The sequence below is a fragment of the Gopherus flavomarginatus genome, chromosome 2, assembly GCF_025201925.1.
Source record: "Gopherus flavomarginatus isolate rGopFla2 chromosome 2, rGopFla2.mat.asm, whole genome shotgun sequence".
Lineage (NCBI taxonomy): Eukaryota > Metazoa > Chordata > Testudines > Testudinidae > Gopherus > Gopherus flavomarginatus.
Genome location: NC_066618.1, coordinates 74110003 through 74134245, shown reverse-complemented (window position 1 = coordinate 74134245; position 24243 = coordinate 74110003). Strand labels below are relative to the sequence as shown.

The following is a 24243-nucleotide window of genomic DNA, read 5'->3' as shown; positions in this document are numbered from 1 at the left end:
CAATAAAGAACTTGATAGTTGGATTCTTGCTGGTCGTTGCCTGTCTCTTTGCGGTCAGACAACGAAACCTGAGCCGTCTGGGATAAGAGATATCCCCGACAAGGCAATATTAAAATGATGGATGTTGCTATCTGCGTTGCCTATAATAAACTCACTGACTCACCCTGTGCTCTTGCCTCAGTTTATTCATCTATAAAATGGGGATCACTTTACCTCACAGGGGTGCTAAGGATTAATAAAACAAGCTGTGTTTATAAAATACTATGAGATTCTTGGATAAAAGCACCTGTAAATGCACATTATTTGGTAGGAGGAAGTTTCTCAGGTGTGTAAATGAGCTGCTCTAGTTCAAAGACCCTGGTGATCTTTGGCTTTCTGAGAGAAGAAACTGAAGAAACTTGTGTGTACAACTATCCCTAGAGAGGCGTGGCCAACCTGAGCCTGTACATTGGCAAAGAGCCAAAGTAATACTCAGCAGCTCCCCCGCTGCCAGTGCCTTCCCTCCCCGCACTTCCTGATCAGCTGTTTCATGGTGTGCAAGAGCCTGGGGGGGCGGGAGCGGGAGAAGTGAGGGCACTGCAGGCTCAGAGGAGGGGGCGGGAAGAGGTGGAGAGGGGACAGGGCCTGTGGCAGAGCCAGGAGTTGAGCAGGGAGCATCCCCTGGCCCAATGGAAAGTTGGTGCCTGTAGCTCCAGCCCCAAAGTTGGTGCCTATACAAAGAGTCACATGTGGCTCCGGAGCCACAAGTTGGCCACCCCCTGCCCTAGAGGTTCACTGCAAGCAGTCAAAAGTGAAATATACATTGTTGGTACTGGCAAAAGTTATTAAATGGGGTGCCATACTGATGGGAGGTCATCTAGTCCAACCCCCTGCTCAAAACAGGACCAACCCCAGCTAAATCATCCCAGTCAAGGCTTAGTCAGGGTACTTGCACATTTTACATACTCCTTGTGAAATGGGATGGATCTGTCCTTGCATGGTAAAAGATCCATTTTAGGGCTTTATAGAACCACAGTATTAGAAAAGGATAAGCAGCTTCAAAATTACTTTACAAGCAAAGCAATCAGACCACACCATGTAGAAACTGACCAAGAGAAATTATTTTGTACACTACATACACCAAGGGCTCAATTTTTAGAGGCTACACACCACAACCTCAAGGGAAACTGCACAAGGTTAGTACATCTGAAAATCAGACCCATAAAATACATTTTTAGCTAAAGGGGTAAAAAAAATTAAAAAAAAAAGGTGAGACTCACCAGGATATATTTTTAAGGACCCATTTTTTTATTAAATGTAACTCAATCTAACAGATTTATTTGAAAATTCTCAGAAAATTCAAAATTCACTCCGATTACGTTCGGTAAATTTGGGGAAAGAGGCACTATATTTGTCATAGAAAACAAGGACGTTGAATCCTAGAGTTAAGTGAAAAACTCAAAGCAATTTAGCTATGGAGGCACTGACTGTGATACTCTTGAAACTGAAAGGGAAACTTGCCCGCCCGCTCCACGTTCAGCCGCTGGGTGGGCCAGCAGGTCCCGGATCTGGGAGCGGGCGGGCGCGCGCACGCTAGACGGCAGCGCCCGCTCACGGGGGAGGACACCCTCCCATCCCCCGCTCCCAGGAAAGGAGCACGATGGCGGGCGCGGGGGGTCCCTCCGCGCCACCGCACTCTCGAGCCGTGAGTGAGCTCTGCCAGAACGCCCGAGACACCTTCCTGGAGGCCTCGCGGCTGCTGCTCACCTACGCGGACAATATCCTCAGGTGAGCAGGGCGGGCGGGCCCGCGAAGCTGCGGCGGACGCGCCGAGCTGGGTCAGTCAAGTCACCGTCCCAGTGGCGGGTATAAATCTTCTGACTCACGATCTGCGGGCTGGCGCGGTGCGCCCGACCTGAGCTTGGGTAGGGCACCCAGCGGGAAGAGCTGCTGTCTCAGCAGGGGAGGAGGCGGCGGTGGCGGCTTAGCCCAGCCTGTGCCGAGTCGCTGACCGCAGAACTCTGCCCCCCGTTGGGTCAGTGGCACCCGCTTTTCCCTACGAGAGCGGAGCTCCCACTGGGGGGGCAGAGCTTCCCCTTCCGAGCCCACGCGGTGTCGGCCCAAGCAGCGTGTCGCTGCCACCTCCTGCTGGGCCTAGGCCCGGCCTTGTGACCTGCCTCCGCCCCCCTGCCCGGCACCGGCGTGGACGGGCCCCCCTGGCAGCCCTTTACTCCCATCTCCTGGGGCTGGACAGGGTGAGGGTTTAATGACGTTTAATGAGTCAGTTGCATTTCCCACAATAAGGGTGCAGGTCTCGTGCATTTCACACCTGTCCCCCAAGTGCGCACACAGTCTGTGAGCAGTTTGGGTGTTTAAACCGTGCCTATCACCGGGGTATTCTAGCATCATGGTATTCATGTATTTCACAGTACAGTAAACGGCCGTTCATCCCAAGTCAGTCAGTCATTGAGTAGGACCCTATTATGCTAGGTGTTGTACAAACACACACAAAAAGAAGGCCCCTAGCCCAGAGAGTACAACTGTAAATGTAAGACAGATGGACACAGACAGATTGGGGAGGACGAGGAAACAGTGACAGAATATGAGTCAGTATTATGACCACTGATGTCTGCACAGCAGTAGCCTAACCTTTTGTCAAGTTTTTTGTAGGATGTAGATTTAGAAATGATCTTTCATGGGCTGCCTACACTCTGTACATAAAAGCAAGTCTAAGTTTCTTAGCTTCTGAAAAATCCAGTGAGAGGTGTCACTACCCACACTGTAAGTTTCCAAGTTTTTTAGCTGATGACATAATTGTTTTAGTTTTTTTTGTTCCTATCAGGCACCCAAATGAAGAAAAATATAGGTCTATTCGGATTGGAAATCCAGCGTTTTCTACTCGGTTGTTACCTGTCAGAGGAGCAGTTGAATGTTTGTTTGAAATGGGATTTGAAGAGGTGAGTATGATAGATGTTTGTCTTCCATGTTTGTTTTATCCTGTTATAACTTCAGCAGTGTTCCATCTATAGTATAATAGGTGATTTGTCCTCCTTCTGGTTCATGCTTAAATTTACAATTGCAAGGCTACAGGGCCTTCTCTAGGGCTGCACCTTAACATGGTGGAAAGGCTTGTGTGTTCCAGTGACCCTGAGAGCTGTGCTGTAGTAGTTTAAGTCCTGGTAGAGCCTCTCCAACTGGACAAAAGGTAGACATCAGACAAAAAGTCCATTATTGGGATTAATCAGACCCCTTAGCCCTGGTAGGCAGCTAGTCTAAGGAGAAGGTGTAGTCTGTATTCAAACTGAGGTTGTCTGACATGCTAGCCAATCATGGCCCATGGACTTCAACGGAGCAGCTGCTTTCTGCTTCAATTTGCAGTGGCATTAGCAAGCTATCTTTGGCACAGCTGTACAGCTTGGTCATTGGGCTGTGGTCACTTTGGCCTTCAGTGGGTTCTGCAAGCAATTTTCTCAATTTTGTTTCACATACACCTTGCAAAGACCTGTGTTGTCAATCCACACAGTGCAGTCTTCTCCACCAGTGGACAAAATAGCCAACGAGGACTACAAAAGTGATTTTTTCCTCCCTTGGCATTCACCCCTTGTCAACTGTTGAGAATAGCCCACTTCAACCTTAATTGAATTGTCTCGTTAGCACTGACCCCCCCCACACACACCTGGTAAGGCAACTCCCATCTTTTCATGTGCTGTGTATTTATACCTGCCTACTGTATTTTCCACTCCATGAATCTGCTGAAGTGGATTTTAGCCCACGAAAGCTCATGCTCAAATAAATTGGTTAGATGCCACAAGGACTCCTCATTGTTTTTAAGGACAGGAGAATGTGACTGGTCATGCACAACCTAGTACCACTTTAAACAATTCTTTGTGCATGTCTGTAGTCCTTATTCCATGCTCTCTCTTCACTCATTCTGTTCTTTGAAAGTCCTGTGGTGATGGGAACGGGGGGGCCCTAGTCACAAACCTGCAGTTAGGCAGAGCCAGTGTGATAGTTGTTTATTGTTGACTTGGAGTGATCTTGGAATCCATATCCTTCTTATGCGACAGATCAGCCCTCTTTAAAGATAGTGCTGCTCTCCCTAATGCAGGGAAGGGGCAGAAATGGATCCCTAAATATCGCTCACTCCATTAACAGTTTACTAGTATACCATGATGAGCTGGTCAAGCAGCATATGGTTAAAAAGCAGCATCACACACAGAACGCTGACCTTTGCAGCTTGGAAATGTCTGCACTCTTTCTGATGTTGTTGGTGGGCTTGGAAAGTACACTGCAGTCCTTGTAAGATATAGCTGCAGTAAGTGAGACACATCTCCCAGGCAAGTCCCATCTTGAAGAGGTCTGTGCTGGATACACATTTACTGGATAGGCAAGTCTGCAGAAGAGTGGAGACTATTGGGAGTGAGCTTTGCTATTTGAATGTCTCTTGCGCGTGCACGCCTGATTGTGTCCCAAAAGGAATAAATGATCACCTGATTTTCCTTCACCTCAGCTTGACATCTGCATGTCATGTAACAGTTAGTGCGCATGTACTGATGGTGACATGTTCTGACATTGTCAAAGTCTTCATAAACTTTTTCTTTGACAATGCCATAAACTCAGCTCATCACTGTGACAAATTAATCATCCTAGGCAATTTTAACATCCAAGTTGGTTGCAATCACAAGGCTTTACCTAAAATAAATGGGTGAACGAGGTGTGGATACAAATGGCACACTGTTCCTCACAAAAGTACATGGAGAATTAGCTAGTCGTCAGAAACTTGATATTTCAACAAGCAGCAAAGTGCAAAACAACATGGATGGATCCCCTATTGTATACCAATGCAATCATTGGGATGTCATAATCACCTGTGCAATGCAAGGAGCTGCATGCAGTCTGATCATCAGCTCATGAGATGTAAAGCAACACTCATCCTCCAGTTGAAAGAGCGCAGATGTTGTCAGTTTCCAATATCCACGCTCAATGTGCACGTGTTGAAATCTGAGCTCATGTGTACAAAGCTTGTTTTAAAAACTTCATGAAGTTCTCATCACACTTTGAGTCAGACTCTGTCTGGTCATCTTTTCAGGAAACAGTGTTCAATGCATCTAAAGAAGGAGCATCAGGAATGATTTGACAAAAATGATGCTGAGATAAAGCAACTCTTGAGATCCATGCATGCTCTTCACACATGGATAAATTATAAAAAACTCATCTATTAAAAAGATGGCTTATTCACATACAAAGTGTAATGTGCAAGCTGACCTTCGCACATGAAGGATAGCTAGTGGAAAATGAAAGCCAACCACTTTCAATCAGTGGCAGACAAGACTCTAAACAGGTTTTTGATGAGTTGAAGACTGTATGGCAAGGATTCTCAACGTGATGCCCACTGGCGCCATGGTGCCCACCGGGGCATCTAAGTGCACCCGCGTATTGGCTGGCGGACAAACACCTGCCGAAATGCCGCCAACAAGCCGCATCATCCAGAAGCGTCACCGCCAAAATGCTGCTGATTTTCAGCGGTATTTCAGAGGCAACACCTCTGGATGACGCTACTTGTCGGGGCATTTCGGCGGCGACACCTATTGATATTGCCGCTTGGTGGTGTTTCGGCGGATGCTCGTCTGCCACCATAGTCCTCCGTGGCTCATTGAAAAAGGTTGGAGACCACTGCTGTATAGCTGGCAATCTAAGGGCGACCCCCATCGGAAATATAAACGATTCACTGCCACTGAGTGATCGTGGACAAATTCTGTAATGATGAGGCGAACACTTTAATAAGGCTCTGAACTGCCCATACACCAGGTTAGCATCAGCACCTGATGATCTTGAACAACTTCCAATTCAAGACCAACTCTCAGTTCCACCAAATATATCTGAAGTATGGAAAGCTGTCAAGCAAATGTGAAACAGCAACGGATCATGTACAGATGGTATTCCTGCAGAGATCTTCAAATGTGAGGCACATAGAATTGTCGGACTAGAAGGGAGCTGATCAGGAAGCTCACTGGCCTTTGCTTAAAGTTTTGGGAACTGGAGGCTATGTCACAGGAGCTGAAAGATGCCAGCATTATCCACTTTTTCAAAAGGAAAGCAGTCATGCTTCTTGCAATAACCATCGTGGCGTCTCACTTCTTGTCACTGCAGGAAAGATACTCGCCTGAATCATGCTAAACTAACTAACCGATCAACTTGCAGAGAAAATTGGCCTTTAGGCACTACGTGGCTTCTGTCCTGGGCATGGTATTTTAGACATGATTTTTTCACTCCAGCAAATACAGGAGAAATGTTGTGAACAGAATCAAGACCTATATGTAGATTTTGTCAATCTTATTAAGACCTTTGACTCTGTAAATTGAGATGGCTTGTGGACATGAGTTCAGTTTTCCCCCTATAAGTTTGTTAGTATTATTAACTCTTTTCATGCAGGAATTCAGGTTCATGCCCTTGACCAATGCTGCTTCTCAGCTTCCTCTGTTGTCACCAAAAGAGTAAAACAAGGCTGTGTTCTTACCCCAATATTGTTTAGCGTCATGTTTGCAGCTGTTCTAATAGATGCATTCAGAGACATTGATTGTAGTTTTTATATGAAGTACCATATGGATGGAGGTGTCTTAAATCTCTATTGCCTGTGTGTAAAGACAAAAGTTATGAAGATAACTATTCATGAATAGTTATCACTGATGATTGTTCTTTAGTGGCCCATAACCTCAGGGACATTCAATTGCTCAGTGATTGCTTGGTGTGTGCAGCCAAATATTTTGACTTAGCAATCAGCCTAAAGAATACAGAAGTGACCGTCCAGGCTGCACTGGTAAATACTGCAACTGCTCCTGTTGCCTATTAACTATGTACCACTCAAGGTTGTTGATAAATTTTGCTACCTACACAGTGTTTGCTTTTTGAAATACAGTGATGACAACATCATTACAATGATGATAACACCATTGGTGCAGCCAGTGATGCCTTCAGAGAATTTTAGCGTTTTCTCTGGCTTGAACACCGTGTCAAGCTGCAAACCATAACTGATATTTACCACTATGTATCATCACTACTACTCTCCTCTATGGCTGCAATACATGGACAACTTATCAATGCCACATAAAATGCTTGGACAAATTCCCTCTACAATTTCTATAGCGGATAACTGGAATTAAATGACAAGATTTGATTCCAGACACCAAGGTCTTTGAGTGTTGCAACATCAAACATTTAAGCTTTTATAGTGAGAGCACAGCTGAGATGATGTGGTCATATGGTCCGTATGTCTGACAGTAGAATACCAAAGGCTGTCTTTTACAGAGAATTGCAGACTGGAACACATTTTAGAAGCAACCAAGAAAGTGTTAAGAAAACACTGGAAGGGGCCAAATTCCAATTTTGCAGAGTTGACCTCAACATCTGGGAGCTTTTAGCCCATGATCTGAATTGCTGCAAGCAAGGAGAAATGGGTGAGGCATAAAGCTAAAAGTAGTGCATGTTCATCTACAATTGCCTTCACCGGTGGCACTTACAGATGGAGCTGCAGATCCAGAATTGGTTTATGGTCTTGTTGTGGGGCCTGAAACCAGTGATTAGCTCATCCGTTGAGCTTGACTGAAGACTCCATCAGATTCTGCTTTCTAGCCATTTACAGTTTAAGGAGCACTTTTCCTTTCATTTTGCATATCTTCACTTTGTCCATAAATATCTAGTGCCAAATAACATGAAAGTTAAGGAAAGCATCATCATAAATCTGTAGAGTTAAGGTAAAAGAACATTCTGAGTGAAATCTTGGCCCTATTGCAGTCAGTGGGAGTTTTACCACTGATTTCAGCGGAGCCAGGATTTCATCCTTTGTGTGCTAAGATGGCCCCATCACTGTAGCAGAAATAGAAGTAGAAAGAAATTCCAGTTTTAATTTGTGTATGGAATATTTGAGGGAAAGCTAAGCTGAAAAAACAGGTTTTGCTTTCAGAGCTGAATTTGGCTAGTTCCAGTGTCACTCTTATCTCGTATGGGGTTGAGTTCTCTAATCTAGGTCCAGTGGTGGTGGGAGTTCTGTCTTTTGCACTTCTGAGCCTCCTCTATTGGTCACACATTATAACTGCCCTGATGGAAAGTAGCTGTCATGGCACAGTATTAAATGGAGAATCTGGGTAGATAACTGCACTCCAGAGTGATTGTGTTTGGGAACTGGTGTTACTGGGCAAACTGCTGCTGTATTTTATATGAGTTAGAGCTTTGAGATTACGCTGCTTCATCTCTATACAAGTTGTGGTCATCAAGGTTGGAGGTCACAAACTTATTTTCAGTAGCCATCTGCAGGGTGGTTATGTTCCAGCTGTGTATACTAGTCCATCTTTCTCAGGTGTTTGGAGAGGGGAAGAAATCCGAGTTACAGTTACCCCATCTCGCTTCGGCTATTCTAGCTCAGCTCTCTCCATGTTTGCGCCATGGTCATTTCACTGCTTCTGGGATTCCTTTCAGGCTTGGCAGTTTCCTTTCCAGCCTTCCCATTGCACAACTGCTGCACGAGACCTTGCTTAGAGGAGGAACTGGACACTTCCCCTTACTTCTGGAGTAATAAGAGAAAAATAAAAACATGAGGCCCTTTTCCTCCTTCTCTTTTAATTCAAGCTGAAGATAGGCAAATACGTTTAGAAACATTGAGATCTTGTTCCAGTTTTCCTGGTTCTCTATGGATAAGGAAGCCTCTTCTCTCTGCAGCAAGGCCAGCAGAGAAATGGTTAAATTGCATTGTTCTATTTGCATGCACTAAATACAGAAAAAATAACTTTTCTATGTTTTTTACATTTCAGGGAGAAACTCATCTGGTTTTTCCTAAGGAAACCTCAACTGAACAACTCCACAAAATCCGAGATCTGATTGCTGGAGAGAGAAATGTCAGATTAAGTGAATCAAGTCAAACCCAAAGATCAGGATCTTCTCAAACTGTAACCAGTATGCAGCCTATTGTACCTCAGTCTTCAACAGCTGCTGACTCAACCCCAATCCCTGTCAGTAGGCAACTACAAACATCAACTGCACAATCTGCTGCAATGGTAAGCAACTTTTAAAACCCTCTTATAATACCTATCCTCTAAAAGGGATTGTAGTTATAAGACTTGGAAAAACTTTCATGAGGGCAGAAGTCGAAACAACAACTAGACTACTGGGGACAACTGAAGATTTGATTCCCTTGATAACTTTCTTGGGAACATCTTTTCCCATTACCTTAATAAGGTTATGGAAGTTCTTTGTCTATATCCAGCCTTAAAGCTGAATGTGCCATGGGCCCAGCATGAACAAATGACAGAACAGAAAAGGTCTTTGAGTGTGCAATTTCCAGAACAGGATTCACTGAATGTATGTTTTTTAGATGGAAAACTTTTCCAAAGTAACAGTAGAATTTACACAAATCAACAGTCCATCCAGCTCAGTAACTTTTAGCCAAGAATGACCTATGCAGAATAGTTCAGAAGAAAACTCAATTTTTTAAAAAAATCCTGTTTGTGATAGGCAGGAAATTCTCAGCTTTTTCATAGTCTGGACCCGTCTTATTATTTTATGGGTCAATTTCCCTAGCATTTGCATTCATAACATTCGTTTGGTAATAAATACATAATTATGTACAGCAGTTACATCAAGAAGTAAGTATTAAGACGGTATTATGTATTTAACTGGTTTGTATGTGATATATACCAGCGGGAAATGAAGGCAGCCAACATCATGTGATCAGCCAGCTCTCTACTGATCACCAGTGAATTCCACAAGTTGGTTATATTGTGGAAGTGTACCCTGTAGGGTTATATATTGTGGAAGTGTACCCTGTAGGGTTTTTTTTATGCTTTGCCCTGGGATATTACAATGTCTAAGACTAACTGTTAAGAAGTTAACATTAGTGGAATCAGTATGGAGGGTGCTTAGCTTTTCAGCTAATCTTGTTTTTTTTAACTTCAGTTCTTTAAAAATCCATATCCCCATTCTTTAAATTTCAGTTACGCTTCCTGAATTAACTCAAGTCTGTTTCTAAGAACTGTGTTGAGAATAGCTTCTCTGCTTGTATGCTTCAGAACAAGCTGTCCAAAGAAAACTTTTTTCCAAACGGTGTTTATAAGTGATGTTTCAACCATTGTATGATATTGGGTTGGCTGGATATTGTTACTGTTGTGGATTTTAGTGCCTCTTTAAACTGTCTTAAACGTCATCATTGCTGCTCTAATCTAGAGACTGAAAATTAAGGTTAAGATTTTGTCACATGTATTTTTAGTAGAAGTCATGGATATGTCGGAGGCAATAAACAAAAATTCACTGAAACCTGTGACCTGTCCCTGACTTTTTTACTAAAAATACCAGGGGATAGGAGGAGAAACACAGGAACTAACCGTCTGAGTCCCGTCAGCTGCTGCTCCAGTCCTGGGGGGCTGCGGTGGGGACAGTAGTCACGGAGGTTCGTTAAAGTCACAGAATTCATGACTTCCGTAACAAAATCATATCCTTACCTGATAGTATACCCCCACTATTGTATTCATATTTTTAAGATCTTTCATATATAGCCATATATGGTTTTACTTCAGGATCTTTTTCAGGAAAACAACCTAACCATCCTTTCTTTGTATAGTTTTGAAGCACTGATGGTTCTTATTCCACCATTTTTTCAAAAGTATCAGTTATGTAGAGGTCCTTTCCCCAATGCCAAACATTTTAGTTCATTCATTTTCGCTTTTAAGCTTCTCATTGTAAATGAACAGACTCATGGTATCTATTTGTAAATATGTGCTTATTTTAATATATATCTAGTTTTGCTAAAATTGCTCCTAGTTTCGCTCCTTCCCTTTTCTCTGTTGCAACTGTTTGTCACTAACTGATTCCCATGCTGCTGAATGTGTAATGTGACTTCTGCTTATTAAAATTTTATTCTGTTTTCCAATCTTCTCTAATAAATTTCTTCCCACCATCCTTTTTTATCTTCATTGCCAGCAGTCTGGTTAAGATGGAAACCTTCCCTAAAAGTTTTCCAGTGCCTGAAATCAAAGCCTCTTTTCCATCTCATTTTTTCTCATTCATACATTGAGACTAAGTCCCCCCGTCCCCGCCTCCCCCCGAAGGCTTTTCTGGGATATGATTCAAATGTTGAACATAGCCCATTTCACTTTCACAACAACCTACTCTTGAGCAGTTTCCTTCAGACAAAGTGAATCCAACTTTTGCATGTGAAATTAAGAGGATGGACCATAATTGTCCAAATTGTCTTTATTCTCATTCTTGACATTCAAACGTTCAGGGAACGTCTACTGATTTAGAAACTTCTTCATGAGATAATTAAAAGCAATCCAGAAAAGATCATTTACGGTCCTGGTTTTCAGAAGTGCTGAGCAGCCACAAATCCATCTGAAGTAAATGGAAGCTACAGGTGAAAATCAGATCTTTAAGCTTTATTAGTCAGTGTATGCCTAATGTCCATTCACATGGCAAGCAGTCAATTTGACTATAGTTAGAAAATGCACCAGGGATGTGCAAAACTCAGTGCTTCTGTAAAAAGTTTAATGATCGTTAATAGTATAGCTCATTTCAGTTTATTTTGTTTTATAAATGTTAATTAAACCTTATAATATGCTAGTATATAAAGGATTATATCTATTTACAAATAAAAAACTAGAAGCCCAGTGTGGGTTAAGTAACTTACTGAAGTTCACCCAATGGTAGAACCAAACCCAAGAAGTCTTGACTTTAGCTTTTCAGTTCTACCTTATTTACAAAAGAGACGTAGATAATTTAAGTACAAAATGGCTTAATTCTCCAAGACAGTAGGTAATATACAAAGAACTATCTACTTATCTGCCTTAGGGTTTTATACTGCCTCCCATTGGTGTAGGATCCGAACATCTTCCACGTAAAATCATTAGCAAAGTCTCTAGTAGATTCATGGGTTTTATTTCTCTTCACCCTTTATACAGTGAGAACTCTGTTTTGGGTAGGCTTTTTTTGGTGGAATTTATGGGAGGGAAGGAGTTGATGGGGGTGTTCAACTTGCAAGTGTCACTTACGGTGCAAAAGCTTCCTCTCTGAGAGAGCATTCCTATCATGTTGGGATGGGATACATACCCATGCCTCCAGAGGACGCTGCAACCTGAACACAGCATCTTATATTACTCAGATACCCCGATGACCTGTGGCATGGGCATTCAGCTACCTGTCGTTGGAGAGGGCAGTGCTCAGCTGAAGTCAAGGTCTGCTCCCTCAGGAGATGGTCAGACACTAGATTGCCTGATCTCTGCAAGATTGTTCCATAGCCTGGTCCTCTCAGAGAATGCTTTGTCCCCAGCTCTCAAATGCTTCATCCTGATTTGGGACAACGTAGATTATAAAGAAGAGTGCAGCTTTTGCTATGTTTCATAGATCGACATTTGGTCTTTGATGTAGCTGCTGCTTCATCTGTTGATTGTTTTGAAAATTAGGATCAAGGCCTTTAAACTGGCATCAAAAGCTGACTGGGAGCCAGTTTAATGACATGAGCACAGGCCTGGGTGTACTCACAGTGTCTTAATCCATGGAGAAGGTGGGAAAATGCATTCTGTACCAGCTGGAGCCTGTGCACAGCCTTCACATTCAGATTCAGCTGCAGCGAGTTACAGGAATTCTACGTGAAGTGATAGATAGATGGATTACTGTGGCTAGGTACTCATCAGGGAAGAAGGGACGATGTTTTCTAGCAAGCTGGGGGTGAAAGAAGGCATTTCTGGAAATTGTGATGTTATCTGATCATCCAGGCTTAACAAGGAGTCAAACAAGAGCTGAAGACTCGTATGTCCATGGCCATGAAGAAATCATCTTTTAGTGCCAGAAGAGCAGTTTATGCTCTGCCTTGGTCTGAACCTGATTGTGAGGCATCCAAGATGTTGACACTTGGTAGTTACTACTTTCTTAATTATTTTGCTCAGGAACAGGAGGTTGGGGATATGATGGTGGTTTGAGAGATCTTCAGGGATGAGTGTTGCTTCTTGAGGATTGGGTGAGCTATTGTATTTTTTCCAGGAGCTTGGTTGATGTTTCTCTGAAGGAGGCTTGACTATTTCCATAAGGAGGGATATGGATCCATTTCACAGATTGTGGCTCTAATATTTCTTAGGAATTCTTGAGCTTTGTCTTGAGTGATGGAGCCAAAGTCAAGGGTAGTGGGGTAGGTAATGTTCTCTGGTCAGAGTGGAATTTTTTCCCAGTTAGCTCCATACACATTTGATTGATTTTTTGTCAGTGGAATACACTGAGAGCTCTTCACAGTGGTCAGTTCTGGGTCTGATGTCTGGGCTGTGCTGTATGAGTTGATTAGACAGTTCGCTGCAAAATAGCTCTGTTGGTTGTGGTTCTGTTGTACTCATTGCAGAAAAGTGGATGGCTTGTTTTGCCTCCTTTACTGCAGTAGCACAGTCCTGTGACTGTTGTTTGTGCAGCTGCCAAACAGGTTCAGAATGATTTTTGTGCCTCTCGCATCTTAGCTTTCTGCTTCTGCACTTCACCTGCCATAGTTCTTGGTGATCTTCACGGTCTGTGTGGGGAAAAATGGATGGTTTGGAGCCAGGGTAGTGGACGACAAGTGATTGTTTTGGTGTACTCACTCATCAGCACCCTTGCCTTGTGTTTGGGTGGCTTGTTTTCCTAGGATGAGTTGAAAACCTCTGGACTTCAGGAATTCTCAGGGGTAGAATAGTTTTAGTTGCTCACTCCCCTAGTGGGAAAGCGGGATGGCTCTGATCTCTGTCTAGATGAGGTGATGATCATACCAAAAGAGTGGTATGTTGATGCCTCCAGTACCAAATCCTAGGTTTAAGATAGGATCCAGCATATTTCCAGTTGCATATTTAGGTTCAGGGAATGCCTGTGAAAATCCAAGTGTTTCCACATAGGCCCTGAGATCAAGTGCTACTGTATTACTGAGGTGGTCTGTAATGGTTGGTCACTTGTAAACATGGAATCTGGGGATTCCAGAACTAGGGTGGGAAGCAGCAGTTCTGTTAGTACCTATAGGAAAGTTGACTATGTTTCCATCTGGAAATCTGTACGCTGCCAGGAGTCCTAGATTCCTTTTGTCCTTCACGTCACAGTGCATATGATTATATTTAAATGTTTGTTTCTGGGATGGAACATCTGAATACAATAATAAAATATTCAATAAATTATAAATGAAGATTTTTCAAAAACTTTACAATATTTGACCATTTACAGACTGTAACAGGCTTTTTGAAATAAGTTATTATAAGCCTTTTAATGAGGCCATGAGGTGGGGGTACAGGGTTGGCAATTTCCTAGGGGAAACTAGTTTAGGCCAGGACACTGGTAAAATCAGCTTGAACAGGGAATCGGATGCAGTTATTTTTCCAATGTCCAGCAAGTTCAGCAAGTATAGAACAAATCTTTTCAAATGTTGGATACATCCATTTAAAACTGAGGAATAGGCTTGGCCTATCTACTACATCAAAGTTGGTCTTCTGCTGCAAACTGCTATGTGGCCAAATGAACCTGGACTGGTAGTCTGCAACTCTGGCTGCTTCTGATTGCTTAGAGTTTCAAGCCTACAACGCAGCATTGTTGTCATTTTCATATAATGACTTTTGTTTATATAATACTGCAAACTGAAATGAGTCATGACATGTAACTTCCTGGAGAAAATACCAAACTAAAATGCATACAGACATTCAGATGTTCAGTATTAGTTACATAAATTAGTATTACGCCCCCTGCCATTTTACTTATTTGTGTAACCATAAATTAATCTATGAATCTGCTGCTTTATGTCACCACAATATGACTATATAGCTAAAACTAAGTGTAGTGTGGTGTGCATTAATTAAACCGTTTTTAAAATAGAAAATGCTTTAAACTGGGACTAACTAATTTTTCCCAGGGTGGTAAAAAACATGATTTTACAGATTGCACACTGTCTCTGGTAAATACCATGCCATCCCTGGGAGGGAGGAGAATACATGCTTCCCAAATTCTACCATGACTTATGCTCCATGCAACTGCATTGAGGTGAATCAGGGCAGAGTTTGGCCCATTATATTAAATCAGTTACCTACAGCTGATGAGCTCCAGGAAGAGCGAAACCAGTTCCGCCCTGTTTCAATAGTTATGAAAAGTTCGGACTGGTCCTGTAGTACTGTCCTGCAGCAAAAGGGTCACTCTTGAGTTTAAGAATAAGGCTATGAAGGAAGCTATCTTCCTAGGATTCTCCTGCCCACCTACAATGTCACATTATTTCTTCGTCTCCCTACTTTACTCCTGGGGAATTCTGCGCCCCGAGCAATGCAGAATTTTGCAGAAATTAATGTATTTTGTGCAGAATTTCCTTTCCCACACAGAAATGGGCTGCAGTGCTGCTGGCTGCCACTAGGGGCTGCTATACCTGGCAGAGCCCAGCTTGCACGTAGAAGACACTGCTGGGGAGAGAGCTAGAGGGTTCCTGGCAGCTGCAATTCCACGCACGCCCTGTGGGAAGGAGACAGCCGTGTGCAGGAAACTCTTTGCAAGCCAGGGACCCAGCATCAGGCTGTTTCTCCCTCTAGATCCGTGGGGCAGCCATGACTGGGCTGGGGGGAGGGGAGTGCAGGTATCTGGGATAGGGCGCCCCTGCAGCTGGACTCTGAGGGAGAGGGGTACAGGAATCTGGGATGGGGGGCCATGGCTGGGCTCAGGGATGGAGGAGGCAGAGAAGCAGGAAGTATGTTATCACAAGGGTTTCTTTAATTCTCTACTCCTGGGGGAATTTTTTTGTGTCTCTGTATCGTTACAGATATACTTGCTGACAGGTATTTTGAAGTAAATTACCAAAATAAGTGAAACTGGTGTGATTATGTAGTGTTATTTTGACAAAATATGCAGAATTTTAAAATATTGTGCGCAGAATTTTTCTGTGCAGAATTCCCCTAGGAGTACATATATAGGGGTCTTAGTGCTAATGAAAAATGCTAGATTAACACCACTGTAGAATGTTCTAGTCTCAGAAAATATTCAGCAGTAGTGTTGCATGCTTCCCTGAGTGACTTAAGCATATTCTGGAAGGACAGCCTCTAGCATAAGTTTAGTTTTCATGCCCAGACATGAAACTTTAGCTATTGCAGAGGCTCTTCATGTGGCCACAAATTTTATATAGCTCCTCATATAACTATCAAATAGTAATCACTTCATACCAGGAAAAAGTCTATTGGCTGAAAACTGGAGCAGCCAAAAATCTGGTCTGGACAAGCGAAAACTGAATGACTTGCAGCCTGCTGGACAGCCTTTAACTTAATTCTCCCATCTCTCTTTCCTTGTCCTGCTATGCCAAATGGGAGGGCAGGGAATGCTTTTGTCTGCTCAGCTACTACTCTGTTAATTTCCCCAGCTAATTACCTTAGGCTTCGTCTATACTACCTGCTGGGTCGGCGGATAGTGTTCGATGTATCAGGGATCAATTTATCACGTCTTGTCTGGACATGATAAATCGATCCGCTAATCAATGCCCGTACTCCACCTTGGCAGGAGAGTAAGCGCAGTTGACGGGAGTGCTGTGGCAGTCGACTCGCTGCCGTGAGGACGGCCAGGTAAGTCAAACCAAGAACATGAGAACATGACCTATGAAGGAAGGCTGAAAGAATTGGGTTTGTTTAGTTTGGAAAAGAGAAGACTGAGAGGGGACATGATAGCAGTTTTCAGGTATCTAAAAGGGTGTCATAAGGAGGAGGGAGAAAACTTGTTCACTTTAGCCTCTAAGGATAGAACAAGAAGCAATGGGCTTAAACTGCAGCAAGGGAGGTTTAAGTTGGACATTAGGAAGAAGTTCCTAACTGTCAGAGTAGTTAAACACTGGAATAAATTGATTAGGGAGGTTGTGGAATATCCATCTCTGGAGATATTTAAGAGTAGGTTAGATAAATGTCTGTCAGGGATGGTCTAGACAGTATTTCGTCCTGCCATGAGGGCAGGGGACTGGACTCGATGACCTCTCCCTTCTAGTCCTAGAATCTATGAATCTATAAGATTGCGTATCTTACTTTGACCAACCCCCCCACCCCCAGTGTAGACCAGCCCTTAGAAAAGAAGTTGCCATCAGTGTAGCGGGGTGTAATTGCTGTTAGGTGGTACTTAGCAAAACTGACTGAGGAAGACCAATTCCCATCTTCATTGATTATATTTATAAGGCACCATTGTGATCATCTAGTCCAAGGGTAGGCAACTTATGACGTGTGCCGAAGGCAGCAAATGAACTGATTTTCAGTGGCACTCACACTGCCCGGGTCCTGGCCATCGGTCTGGGGGCCTCTGCATTTTAATTTAATTTTAAATGAAGCTTCTTAAATATTTAAAAAACCTTATTTACTTTACATACAACAATCGTTTTGTTATATATTATACACCAATAGAAAGAGACCTTCTAAAAACGTTAAAATGTATTACCAGCACGCGAAACCATAAATCAGAGTGAAGAAATGAAGACTTGGCACACCATTTCTGAAAGGTTGCTGACTCCTAATCTAGTCTAACCTCCTCAATAGCACAGGCCTAAATTAGTTCCTGTTTGGTTAGATATGCTACTGAAAAAAAAAAAATTCCTGGGTGCACTCATTAAGTATATGTCAGAGCAGCAGCTGCCTTTAGAAGGAAGGAAGGAAGGAACATACAAGAATCTTCCTTGCATCCAGATATCAGGTTGGTTTTAGATGACAGCCAGCAGCAGCCTGCCATCCTCTCCTACTTTCACCTCTGATCTCAATACCAAAAAACTCTCCATCTTTCCTTATTAGAGTAGGAGGTTCACCAAAAAACACATCTTGGTCCTCTGTCTAGTTAGCTATAACATCACACTCTGTTTATTACAAGGTGCAACATTTTGAGAACCTAGAATGTTACTGACAAGCTTTCAGAAATGGAGGAGAGCCAGTGACTAACTCGGGTCGGCAATCTTTCAGACATGGTGTGCCGAGTCTTCATTTATTCACTCTAATTTAAGGTTTCGTGTGCCAGTAATACATGTTAACGTTTTTAGAAGGTCTCTTTCTATAAGTCTATAATATATAATTAAACTATTGTTGTATGTAAAGTAAATAAGGTTTTTAAAATGTTTAAGAAGTTTCATTTTAAATTAAATTAAATTAAAATGCAGAGCCTCCCCCGGACTGGTGGCCAGGACCCGGGCAGTGTGAGTGCCACTAAAAAGCACTCGTGTGCTGCCTTTGGCAAGCATGCCAGAAGTTGCCTACACCTGGACTAATTGAAAAAACATACATACAATGTCAGACAAGTGGGGCATACACATAGCTTTAAAAAGTGGAAAAGCATTGTATTAGACAACCATACTTGATGAGCAAGTACAGGGGAGTCGCATCTTACACGGGGGTTAGGTTTTGAAGTCAGCGCGTAAGGCGAAAATTGCATATAGTCAAACACTCATTGAGTGGAAGGGCAAGCGGACTCATCCGCACTACAGGTACAGTATTTAAATTATTTTTCTCTTTTTTTGTTTTGTTTTGCCAAGCGCATATAGTTAAAATCGTATAAGTTAAATGTGCCTATGATGTGACTCCACTGTAGGTAGTGTGAAAGTAGAATGAATTATATTGTAAAAATAAGAATGAATTAAAGAAATGCTCTATGTACCTTTAAGCAGAAATAAGAAATGTTTAAAATACAGATGTGAAGAAAAGAAACATTAAGGCGCAAACAATGAGTCCACTTAAGCTAATGGTAAAACATTAACTGGAGATTGGTAAAAGTTAGTAAGAAAATTAACTATGTATGTCTAGCCTCAGGTGAACTTGTCAATTCTGCTTCCTTTGTTATCTTGTTAAGTTCGTGCCCTTTTATCTGTATAAATAAGATAGTTTATGTCTTGCATGGTGCTCACATTATCTGGGTGTTATTAGCAGAGCGCTGTGCTAATAAAACAGAGTGGTCTGACAAATTGTGAGTCCTGAGTCTGACTTTGACAGTAGTCCATGGACAACTCAGTTAACAACCTTTCTTAGCCTGAAAAACATTTCATCACTGCCCATTTAGGCAGTTTTTGACTAGTGAATGGTAAAAGGTTCCATACTTCATTACTAAGCCTCCCCTTAGCAAATGTGTGACAAACAGCTGAAATGTGAAATGTATATTTTGTTGATTCCCACCATAATTTATAGATTGAATTTAAGTACTAAGTTAAAAGAAGTCTTTTCGCTTTGTGAACCACACAGTGCCATCTGCCATTATAAATCAGCTGCAGGCTTTGAACCCCTTGATCTGCAAATTGCTGTCTTAGGCCAATTCAGTGGCTAATAATTGCTAGCTACTTTGTGGATTAGCCACTGAATGAGAACTTGACATGCTTTCTGAGTGGCTGAGACAACTGTTTGCTAGTCAGCAGTAGAATATTGATCAGGAATCCTGGATTCTGTACTTGGCTCTGAAAAGTGTAGACCTGGCTTGACATGACTAAGGCCTGGTCTACACTACGCGTTTATACCGAATTTAGCAGCATTAAACCGATTTAACCCTGCACTTGTCCACACAACGAAGCCCTTTATATCGATATAAGGGCTCTTAAAACCGATTTCTGTACTCCTCCCCGACGAGGGGAGTAGCACTGAAATCGGTATTGCCATGTCGGATTAGGGTTAGTGTGGCCGCAATTCGACTGTATTGGCCTCCGGCCGGTATCCCACAGTGCACCATTGTGACCGCTCTGAAAAGCAATCTGAACTGGGATGCACTGACCAGGTAGACAGGAAAAGCCCCGCAAACCTTTGAATTTCATTTGTTTGCCCAGCATAGAGCTCTGATCAGCACGGGTGGCGATGCAGTCCCAAATCCAAATAGAGCTCCAGCATGGACCGTACGGGAGATACTGGATCTGATCGCTGTATGGGGAGACAGATCTGTTCTATGAGAGCTCTGTTACAGAAGATGAAATGCCAAAGCATTTGAAAAAAATCTCCAGGCTATGATAGACAGAGGCCACAGCAGGGACTCAGCACAGTGCTGTGTGACAAGCGTAACGAAAAGCCAAAGAATCAAATGGACGCTCATGGAGGGAGGGGGGACTGAGGATTCCAGCTATCCCACAGTCCCCGCAGTCTCCGAAAAGCATGTACCTTCTTGGCTGAGCTCCCAATGCCTGAAGGGTCAAAAACATTTTCTCGGGTGTTTCGGGGTATATCTTGTCAATTTACACACACACACCCCCGAAAGAAAAGGGAAAAAAATCGTTTCTCACCTTTTTTCAATGTCACCCTATGTCTACTGCATGCTGCTGATAGATGGGGTGCTGCAGTGCTGAACAGCAGCATCCCCTCCCCTCCTCGGTGACAGACGGTGCAAAATGACTGATATCCGTCCTCATCATCATCCCGTGAGTGCTCCTGGCTGGCCTCGGTGAGGTCGGCCGGGGGTGCCTGGGCAAAAATGGGAATGACTCCCTGTTATTCCCGGCAGATGGTACAGAAGGATTGAAAACCATCCTCATCATAACAACTGGAGGCTGAGCGCCTCTCCCCTCCCCCTTTCAAGTCTAATGAAGATTCTGTACTGCCTGGACTATCATAGCAGCGGGAGGCTGCCTTCCCCTCATTTTATCTCACTAAAAAGTCAGTGTTTCTTATTCCTGCATTCTTTATTACTTCATCACACAAATGGGGGGATAACTGCCATAGTAGCCCAGGAGGGGTGTGGGAGGAGGGAAGCAACGGGTGGGGTTGTTGCAGGGGCACCCCCTAGAATGGCATGCAGCTCATCATTCCTGCGGGATATCTGGGGCTCTGACCTGGAGCGGCTGTGCTATCTGGTTCTCTAGTAAACTTGCCCCATGTTCTAGGCAGGACTGACTCTATTTTTGGACAAAACATAAAGAAGGGAATAACCTGAGGAGTCATTCCCATTTTTGTCCATGCGCCCCCAGCCGACCTCAGCGAGGCCAGCCAGGAGCACCATGACAGCAGCAGACAGTACAAAAGGATTGATAACCGTCATCGCCAATTTCCAATTGCAGACAGTGATATAGGGCTGGTAACTGTCGCTGCTACCTTGCAAAGGCGAATGAATGCTGCTGTGTAGCACTGCAGTACCGCGTCTATCAGCAGCATCCAGTACACATACGGTGACAGTGACAAAAGGCAAAACAGGCTCCATGGTTGCCATGCTATGGCATCTGCCAGGGCAATCCAGGGAAAAAGGGTGCGAAATGATTGTCTGCTGTTGCTTTCACGGAGGAAGGACTGAGTGACGATATTTACCCAGAATCACCCGTGACACTGTTTTTGCCCCATCATGCATTGGGATCGCAACCCAGAATTCCAATGGGCGGAGGAGACTGCAGGAACTATGGGATAGCTACCCACAGTGCAACGCTCTGAAAATCGACGCTAGCCTTGGTACATGGACGCACGCCGCCGAATTAATGTGCTTAGTGTGGCCGCGTGCACTCGACTTTATACAATCTGTTTTGTAAAACCGGTTTCTGTAACATCGGAATAATCCCATAGGGTAGACATTGGACGTGGGTGAGGCTTCGTTTTTTGGGAGACAGGATTAGGATCAGTGGGCTGAAAGCAGAATGTCTGTACTAGCTAAAACAAGGGGAACCTCAGGAAACCATTTATAATGGATAAAATAACTAACTAAAATGAGCCTGGAATATAAGATGAGGTAAAGAGTAAGTCATATGGACAATGTGTGCTGTACAGGGATTGTTTCCTAGAATGTGACCAAGCCAGTCCAAAAATATATGATGCAATGTATAGTAAATGCAATATAATGTGTAAATGTATATAAAGAAAGAGATTTGCAGTGTAACTTTGGATGTGTGGTATACCCTATACTGGAGCTGCTGGAGGCAGTACAGGCCAAGGGACATACTGGCCGCCACTTCGAGCAGCTCCCATTGGCCTGGAGCAGTGAACCGCGGCCAGTGGGAGCCGCGATCGGACGGACCTGTGGATACAGCAGATAAACAAACCGGCCTGACCCGCCAGGGACTTCCCATAAACAAGTGGCATCCCAAGTTTGGGAAACACTGCCCTATACTAACCCGCTACGCTTGAGTGTGATCATCTCAGCGTAGCTTTGCTGTATACCAACTAAAAATATGAGTGACACAATCTGAAGTATCAGAGGGGAAGCCGTGTTAGTCTGGATCTGTAAAAGCAGCAAAGAGTCTTGTGGCACCGTATAGACTAACAGAAGTATTGGAGCTTGAGCTTTCGTGGGTAAATACCCACTTCGTCAGATGCAATCTGAAGCTGAACTAAGTTCTAGGAAAGCTGATTGGAAGAAGGTCTCAGAGGGAATCCCAACTAGAGGGGAGTGCAATTATAGTGGTTAGAAATACAGTAACCAAAACTGGTTTAGTCAATCTGAAAGGCAGTGTGCTACAGTGAACAAGCTGAGAGTGGGAGATCTGGGATTAGAATCCAGCTCTCCTCAGTTTCATTCCAGCACTCAGGTTCTTATAAGAAGAAGTGCTTAGAAGCCTTAATAGGCATCACTACATCCAGTAAAGGTTTTTCAGCAGCTCTTTGCTGGTTGTGACTTGCATAAAAATGCAAAGAACAGTTAGCTTTAAACCCTTGGTCTCCTCCTTCCTAGGTTAGGGAATTATCCCCTTGGTTGTAGAGGTATGCTAACTCTCTGTCTTTCACCCCAGTATTTGTGCCAGGTCTGCTAGGTTGTCAAATTCAGCAGCTTCAGCTTGACACGTACATTTTCCATTATGGCTAAAAAGTTATAAAGCGTTCTCTAGTCAAGCACAGCTCTGTATAACTGGTACTCTTGGAATCAGCACATGAAGAGCAACAATATGCACGAAGGACAGATCCCACAATCTGAGTATATTAGATTCCTGGGAATGGCATCCAAAGAAAAGTGAGACAATCCAGTGAAAAATTGCCAAAAGGATTAATTTTTGAGTTCTTACTTCTCTCTGTATCAGTCCATTTTTCAATCACACCATCATGAAAAATTCAAATAGTGCCCAAAGTTTACATTCTGTATTTTAATTTTAGCCATGTTATTCATATTTTTACGTTTAAAACTCCTTTTAACTGAAATCTATAATGCAACCTTAACTATGGAGTCATGATCAGAAACTCTGTAATAAATATACAAACAAGATTACACATTAATGAACCAAGACCAGATGTTTTGAAATCATCCAATTACTAGAAAATGGTTTGCATAGATTGTAATAATATCTATATTTTTTCTATATTAGGAGGCTGAAACAATCTTCTTTAAAACCCTTCAATCAAACTTTCAGCATGTGCAAGTGTATGAAAACCAGTCTCTTCAGAAGAAAGCATTGGCTTCTATTCCAGTTCAAGCATTGAAAGAGAGAGCTCAAGAAAAGTTAGCACAAGCCAAAAAAGTGGATGGAGGTATTAGTTCTGACAATTTACGAGACACTAAATACTAGGCTAAACATTTGGTAATAATGTGCATGTTTATTGACTAGGGTTGTCATCATATTTTTGTGAGTTCAGAATACTAGTTTTAAACTACACTAGTATTCAGAATGTGTGTAGTATGCCATATTATTCAATTAGTTTATCTTCTTTGTCAAAAACGAAAAGTGCTTGGAGAATTAATGCTAATTCTTAGTTTAGGTTTGTTCTCTCTGTTTAAAATCATATTAGATGAAATTTTGAGGCTCACATTTCTTCTGTCCTTCAGGTTAACCTGTTGAGTACCAGCACATCATATGGATTCAAAATTTGTGTGCACAGGGCTGAAGCAAAGTACTGTATTCTGTACAGATGGGGCTTTGAGAGGTTTCATAAATTCAGTACAGCTGAACCATTCCTTAAATTTATTAACCCTCTGTCCTGTCTTCCATTCTCATCTGTCCTCTCCTCATCCACTGTGCACTGATATCTTTAAATTTTGTATTTTCTCTTCCTGTCCATGCTTTTCTTTTATGTCCATCTGCTGTCCATATGTTCATGGCTGGGGAAGGGAGGAGGAATGAGAAAGCAAAGGAAATTTACGGTACTTGAATCCAGATTTCTGAACTAGCAGCAAATAGCATTGGAGGCAGCAGGATATTGCTTTTCTGCTTGCATCTGGAGTAGAATGAAGATAGTAAATGTATGTTTTTAAGGAAAGGCAGAGCAATTTAAATCAGTGATTAAGATCACTGTTTTGTTTTGTTTTTTAAATCATTGATTCAGGTCATCTTAAGACAGTGTAAAATTAATTTCAAAACTTGTACTGTTTTAACTTTACTTTAAAAATGTATAATGAACTAAATTACAAATGCTGTTTCTTTTTAAA

At 42.8% G+C, this 24243-nt stretch overlaps 1 protein-coding gene across 2 annotated transcripts in view; it reads left to right on the top strand.

Moving 5' to 3' along the window:
• The first annotated feature begins 1549 nt into the window (after window positions 1–1549).
• Window positions 1550–24243, top strand: part of NGLY1 (N-glycanase 1) — a 48568-nt gene continuing 25874 nt past the window's right edge. For both annotated transcript variants that reach the window (XM_050938406.1, XM_050938405.1), the window contains exons 1-4: window positions 1550–1767; window positions 2822–2936; window positions 8784–9026; window positions 23186–23348. In XM_050938406.1, the coding sequence (XP_050794363.1) occupies window positions 1640–1767; window positions 2822–2936; window positions 8784–9026; window positions 23186–23348 (649 nt within the window). In that variant the 5' untranslated portion in view covers window positions 1550–1639. The remainder of the gene's footprint in view (window positions 1768–2821; window positions 2937–8783; window positions 9027–23185; window positions 23349–24243) is intronic.